Raw genomic sequence first — 7,353 nt, 5'->3', positions numbered from 1 at the left:
GAACCTAGAATGAATATGAAACTACAACTTGAATTTGATAAATATTGAAACCAAAGGTAATGACATATATTTATCACTTTCAGGTAATTGTTTATGCAATCACTATATAAGACTAATTAACCTATTGTGTTTGACCAACAGATCACAAGATACGCACTATCTCTGATATTTTGTAATTTACACTTATTGTTATATATAATGACATGGTGGTTTGAAAAATGATATATACACATGCATAATAATACTATAGAAATAGTATGCAGCCACGAGTTCGTTGAGAGAAAATGATATGTGCTTACCAAAGTCAATTGTGTATAGATGGATGTAAGCAAGTTCTGCATCAACGCTGACTTGGCAAATCAAGACCAGCAATAAGCTATTCTACGTATAGCAACGACCACACTTCATAACCAAAACCAAGTGCAAGGGAAATGTTGTAACATTCAGAAAAGGCTAATTAAGGAATGAGTTCGTATATAACGTAAGAACTCCTAGTACTACTCGATTTGGTTTTATCTGAATTGAATTGAGTCATTTGTTTTCAACAGTTACGAAATCAAAAGAAACTAATAGGAAAACTCAAATGAATTAGAGGAAGTGTGCAGTGCCGTACTTAGGTTTATATAAGCTTAGGGCTAAAAAATTGGTTTTGTTTTGTGTTAAAAAAAAGTTAATGATATATATATATATACTAGATGGTTACCCATCAGAAACGTAAATGATATGTATTTTTAATTGTTCATATATTTATATTATTTTGTGACTATGAAAAAATCATCTACATTATATATAAATTATCTGATTGTTTGATACATTGTGTATAGTTTACATTAAATTTTATATAAATATAAATTGTAGGTGTGATTGTTTATATATGACAGCAAATTAGTCATTTTTTGGTTCTTTGAAATATTGAATAAGTATTAACAAAAACTAAGCAAAACATATGCAAAATATAAACAAAACATAAGTAAAATATTTTTACGTGTGTGCTTTATAATGTTTAAATGTTTGAAAGTAAAATTGAAAAACCACATGAAAGTTAAAAATTCGCAACCACACTAACAAAATGCTAATGTGACAATAAAAAGTAGATGCCATGATATTTAAGAGTCTATTTTATTTGTTATTACACATTAGCATTTTATTAGTTAATTAATAATATCTTTTCGTATAAATTTTTAATATAAGTTCTCAACTTTTATGTAGTTTTTCATTTTCCTTCAAACATTTAATAAATTATATAATACTTTAATAATGCAAATAAAAGATTATGAAATATGAAATAAGAAAAATTAATAACAAACAAAATATTTAAATTTTTATAATAGTTTAAACATATTTTCAAACTAAATACATAAGCTAACTTTAAAAAAATATATGTGGCCTTACAATTTTTTTATATTATGTGGTCTTGGGCAAATGCCCTTTTCAATATACACCAGGCACGGCACTGGAAGTGTGAAAACAACTGGCAGAAGAGATTCTACAAAAGTCAATTCTTTCCTATAAGACAAAGTAATCACAAAGTCAAAGTTCAAACTTATATTTCTTTTTTTCCAACTTACTAAAGCAAAACTACGAGTCTACGATAGTGTTTGATATTTGTGCATGTTATTATGGCCAGCCCCAACCTCTTCATCTTGGTTGGTCTAACAAATTCTAGTGAGAACAAAGGATTCACACATGAGAACACATTTTGGTGCATCAATTCTTCAAAGCTCAGCATTTCATACCTATTGATTGTCTAATGGTGTTTTTAGACTTCATATGAGTCAACTAATCTTGCAAATCACCACACCACTTTTTTTTGTTTTTCAACGTATAATTTGTTCAACTCGGATGTGTACTCATAATCAATTTTCCTTGCGTTATATTTTCTCGAGTCACGAAATTTATCAAATTACTGATTGTTGAATTCAACATTTGTGTAGCGGCATAACTCTCTCTTTCTCGCACATACCTCAACCACTGAAAAAAAATTAGCAAAGGTGTATTTTCTTTCTAGAAAATTTCAAATTTAGAAACAGAAAATGCTTTGTTTCTTTCTGAATAGGGGTGTAAGCAGAGCATCAGAGAGAAAGAGAGAGACCCTTATGGTAAGTTGATAGACGTAATTAACAGCACAAGACAAAAGATCGAGTTGACTAGTCTGAATGATTAGTGATGCTAGAGTTTAACGAGCTAATTCTCAACCGAGTAATATAAAAGATGAAGTGATCCGATCATATAACGATAATACTCTGCTTATGTGAATCAAATCTTTCATTAAGATGAGCTTTCAAAATCTTTAACAACAGGGAAAGAAAATAAGCCAAACTCACACAAGAGAGCTAAATAAAATTCAAACACACAAAAATTGATGTGATTAAGATAACGCTTACACCTTAATAGCATACTTCCTAATTGGAAAGTACATTTCTTTCTTCTTCTCCCTTTCAGTCTTCAGTGATGCCTGTTACAAATCATCAGCCAGAGAAGCAATTCATTCAGTACAATAAACCAAACACACCATTTGCTCAATTCTCTAATATCACTTTGAAAAACTACTAAACACAAAACGATACCTGATGCTTGGTGAGTCTTCTCCTGATCGCTCTAGTCTTCTTGGGACGAAGATCAAGAGGCAAAAGCTTCTTGTTCTTGTACGCCTCTCTCAAAGCAGACTTTTGTTTCTGTGAGATCACTGTCAATACCTGAGCAATGGACTTCCTCACCACCTTACTGAATCAACACAAAACAGAACCCATTTGAGATCATTGTGATTAAAAAAATCTGTGTTGGTAACAATCCAAGAGTGAGAAACTAAAACCAAGTAAGCTACTTTTTCTTTACATAGACTGAACAGTGGCTTTATATATCAATAGAGGACAATGATATGAACTAGGATACAACTAATACGTAACAGAACAAAACTATACAATTTGCAAAACATAAGCAGAAGCAAGTGTTATATGTCTAAACTTATCAAAAAGGCTATGATACTCATAAACCTGATTACCACATATGATTAGTAACCACTACCACTAGCTAAAACCATAAACAAAGCTATACAATTTAGATTCAAATCATAATAGATAAAAAATGCAACATTTGATCACACAAGAAGAGTATAAAAAAGTAAGAGAAGTGGAAACACATACATCTTGGAGAGCTTGTTGGGAGCACCTCCAGTGACCTTAGCCACGCGAAGAAGAGCAAGCTCAGCCTTAAACTCCTTCAGCTGAGTAGAAAGATCAGCTTTTGATTTCTCCCTCAGCTCATGAACCTTGATTCTTGCTGTTCAGATTCCATTTCACAATACACAAAAAAAAAAATCAAATCTCATATCCATAAACGTAAGATATTATACGTTAAAGTGGGAAAAGTTTCAGAATTTGGCTTACCCATTGATGCGTCTTGGTGTGGTGTTCTTCTGGCCTTGCCCCCTACTCTGTTGGCTGTGGTATAAAAGATTAAAAACCCTAGAAAACACACAAATGAAGAAGATGACGGCTATCACTTAAACTCGGAATTTTTAGGTTATATTTAGTGGGCCGAGTTTGATATCACATGTCGGCCCATAAATAGAATCCATATAAAATTTCCAAAACGAGTTTTGATCGAAGACGTAATCGTTATTAACAAACGTGATAAATAAGTGTAATTATGAGTAGCGTGATTGACAATTACCTCTAATAAATACGACGATGCATACATTAGTCGACCAGTTGGCACAAAGACATAAATGCATGTTTATCCATGACCCCAAGTTGAAGATTCTATAGTAACAAACGAAAAAAAACTAAGCGCCGGTCAAGCACCACCGGCTGAAGCATTCTCATTGATTAATTTACAAAATAATGAAAAAAGTGAAATATTGGACTCGTTCAAAGCTTCTGGTAACGTTGTTATCTACAACGAAAAAAATATCCAACCAAAGACGCAGCGTTTTAAACATGGATTCCCCTGTTTTTTTGGGGGGTCGCTTTGTTTCTTTTGACTCTTCTCTTTTCAGCTCCTATAAATCAGACAACAACTAACTCTTTCTCTCTCTCACATCACAAGTCCTTTTGAAAAAACAAGAAAATATCTTATTTTTTGCATAAAACACAGAACAAAAACAGAGGATCATCAACCAATCATGGTTCTGTATGAAGAGGTTAGTGTCTTTTATATACGTTTCCAAGCTCATGTAGAGCTCTGTTACTATAGAAAAGTGATGATACCAAAAAAACAAAAAAATGTACTTACTAGTTCTGTTCCTGTCGATCCAGCAAGAATCATTCAGCTATTAGGTTTAATGTAAGTATTATCNCAAGCTCAGCCTTAAACTCCTTCAACTGAGTAGAAAGATCAGCTTTTGATTTCTCCCTCAGCTCATGAACCTTGATTCTTGCTGTTCAGATTCCATTTCACAATACACAAAAAAAAAAATCAAATCTCATATCCATAAACGTAAGATATTATACGTTAAAGTGGGAAAAGTTTCAGAATTTGGCTTACCCATTGATGCGTCTTGGTGTGGTGTTCTTCTGGCCTTGCCCCCTACTCTGTTGGCTGTGGTATAAAAGATTAAAAACCCTAGAAAACACACAAATGAAGAAGATGACGGCTATCACTTAAACTCGGAATTTTTAGGTTATATTTAGTGGGCCGAGTTTGATATCACATGTCGGCCCATAAATAGAATCCATATAAAATTTCCAAAACGAGTTTTGATCGAAGACGTAATCGTTATTAACAAACGTGATAAATAAGTGTAATTATGAGTAGCGTGATTGACAATTACCTCTAATAAATACGACGATGCATACATTAGTCGACCAGTTGGCACAAAGACATAAATGCATGTTTATCCATGACCCCAAGTTGAAGATTCTATAGTAACAAACGAAAAAAAACTAAGCGCCGGTCAAGCACCACCGGCTGAAGCATTCTCATTGATTAATTTACAAAATAATGAAAAAAGTGAAATATTGGACTCGTTCAAAGCTTCTGGTAACGTTGTTATCTACAACGAAAAAAATATCCAACCAAAGACGCAGCGTTTTAAACATGGATTCCCCTGTTTTTTTGGGGGGTCGCTTTGTTTCTTTTGACTCTTCTCTTTTCAGCTCCTATAAATCAGACAACAACTAACTCTTTCTCTCTCTCACATCACAAGTCCTTTTGAAAAAACAAGAAAATATCTTATTTTTTGCATAAAACACAGAACAAAAACAGAGGATCATCAACCAATCATGGTTCTGTATGAAGAGGTTAGTGTCTTTTATATACGTTTCCAAGCTCATGTAGAGCTCTGTTACTATAGAAAAGTGATGATACCAAAAAAACAAAAAAATGTACTTACTAGTTCTGTTCCTGTCGATCCAGCAAGAATCATTCAGCTATTAGGTTTAATGTAAGTATTATCTGCTTTTTTATAATTTATATGCAGGATTTTGTTTTGAACTCACGAGGCATGAAGCTGTTCACTTGTGTATGGAAACCAGAGAAGGAAGAACCAAAGGCCTTGCTCTTTCTCTGTCATGGCTACGCTATGGAGTCCAGCATCACCATGAACAGTTCAGCCACGAGGCTAGCCAAGGCCGGTTTTGCGGTCTATGGAATGGACTATGAAGGACATGGGAAATCCGAGGGACTAAATGGTTACATCAGTGACTTTGATCATCTCGTTGATGATGTCTCTAATCACTACTCTACAATTTGTGGTAATTTTTTTTTACTGAAAACCTTTAATATGGTTTTAGATTTTCATTAATTTAGTAAAAGAAATGGTGAAAATATGTTGTAGAGAAGGAAGAGAACAAGGGGAAGATGAGGTTTCTACTTGGAGAATCCATGGGAGGAGCACTTGTGTTGCTCTTAGCGAGAAAGAAGCCTGACTTTTGGGACGGTGCGGTTTTGGTCGCACCCATGTGTAAGGTTTAGTGATCTCTCTTTCTTTTTTGTACTTTATTGTTTTTTTAGTTATCCTTAGTCTTGCATTATTAACGTATAAAGAAATCAATATACATTGAATGATTAATTAGTGTTCTAGATGATTTTTATAGTTGAGATATATTTTCAAATGATTTTTTAAGAATTAGATCAAAGGTCGCAATCGAAAACGGAGAAATATGGGTGTAAAGTGAGAATAAACCAAAAAATTTCAATTATTTTTCTCTACTTTTTAATTAGTAATAAGTGTCCTTAGATAATACTACAAAAAAATGGTTCAATCACTCTTCATTCGTCTTTTGTCTCATACTGGTTTCTATTTAGACACCATTACTATTGTTACAATCAAATATTAGTGTTGTACTGATTAGAAAAAGTAATCAAATAACGAATAGTCTACACATTTTTTTTGTTGTCTTCCATCTAATATGGCAAATGTCCTTATGTATAGTTAGCAGACGAGATAAAGCCACATCCAGTAGTGATCTCAATTCTTATCAAGCTTGCCAAGTTTATTCCGACGTGGAAGATAGTTCCAGGAAATGATATTATTGACATTGCAGTTAAAGAACCCCACATCAGAAAACAGGTGATTGATAATTGTAATCTAATTAAGACAGCCAAACTCTACTTATTTCATCACTTTTTTTGTTATTAACCATAGTATATGAATTTAACAGGTGAGGGAGAACAAGTACTGCTATAAAGGCCGGCCTCGCCTCAATACCGCCTACCAACTCTTGTTGGTTAGCTTGGATCTCGAAAAGAATCTTCATCAGGTTTCTAATGTTAAGATACATATATAGTTATTTTGGATATGTATATTTGATATTGTAATGGACGATAACATGTTACACGTAAAACTTGATAACTAATTAGCAATGGCTTTTGAACGTATATAGGTATCTATTCCTTTCATTGTTCTTCACGGAGAAGATGATAAAGTGACGGACAAAAGCGTGAGCAAATTGCTATACGAAGTGGCTTCAAGCTCGGACAAGACGTTCAAGTTGTATCCCAACATGTGGCACGCTTTGCTATATGGAGAAACTCCTGAAAATTCAGAAATTGTGTTTGGTGATATCATAAATTGGCTGGAGGATAGAGCCATCAATTCGAACGGAGGGTTGGAGACTCAGCTAAAACATAAGCATGATGGATTCTTGACGCATAAATAAGTGAACGATATCCTTGACAAAAAAAATAATAAAAAAAATAAGTGAACGATATATGTAGCAATGTGGTTTCTGTACTTACGTAGTCTTTTATACATACGAAGTTACTAGTTGAATTTTATCCACAAAAAGAAGAATGTGACATGTTGAATACGTTGTGAAGTATTTTTATAATTTACGGAATTTATATATATCAAAACAAGTCGTTAACAACCCTCAAAAACCACATGAATTTGTAGATAGCATCAGATTGAAG

The 7,353-nt window shown here is 33.2% G+C and overlaps 2 protein-coding genes across 2 annotated transcripts; one reads left to right on the top strand and one right to left on the bottom strand.

The window, feature by feature from the left end:
• LOC104785502 (60S ribosomal protein L35-2) lies at positions 2,245 to 3,496 on the bottom strand. Its single transcript, XM_010510720.1, has 4 exons — positions 3,387 to 3,496; positions 3,144 to 3,279; positions 2,568 to 2,724; positions 2,245 to 2,455 (listed from the first exon to the last, which is right to left on the bottom strand). The coding sequence occupies exons 1-4, from the start codon at positions 3,388 to 3,390 to the stop codon at positions 2,381 to 2,383; spliced, it is 372 nt and encodes a 123-aa protein (XP_010509022.1). The 5' UTR covers positions 3,391 to 3,496; the 3' UTR covers positions 2,245 to 2,380.
• Positions 4,979 to 7,280, top strand: LOC104785501 (caffeoylshikimate esterase). The gene is made up of 6 exons (XM_010510719.1): positions 4,979 to 5,240; positions 5,420 to 5,693; positions 5,777 to 5,907; positions 6,374 to 6,511; positions 6,603 to 6,701; positions 6,825 to 7,280. The coding sequence occupies exons 1-6, from the start codon at positions 5,223 to 5,225 to the stop codon at positions 7,098 to 7,100; spliced, it is 936 nt and encodes a 311-aa protein (XP_010509021.1). The 5' UTR covers positions 4,979 to 5,222; the 3' UTR covers positions 7,101 to 7,280.

Source organism: Camelina sativa, chromosome 5 (assembly GCF_000633955.1).
Source record: "Camelina sativa cultivar DH55 chromosome 5, Cs, whole genome shotgun sequence".
Classification (NCBI taxonomy): domain Eukaryota; kingdom Viridiplantae; phylum Streptophyta; class Magnoliopsida; order Brassicales; family Brassicaceae; genus Camelina; species Camelina sativa.
This window is presented reverse-complemented; position numbering and strand designations above follow the sequence as displayed.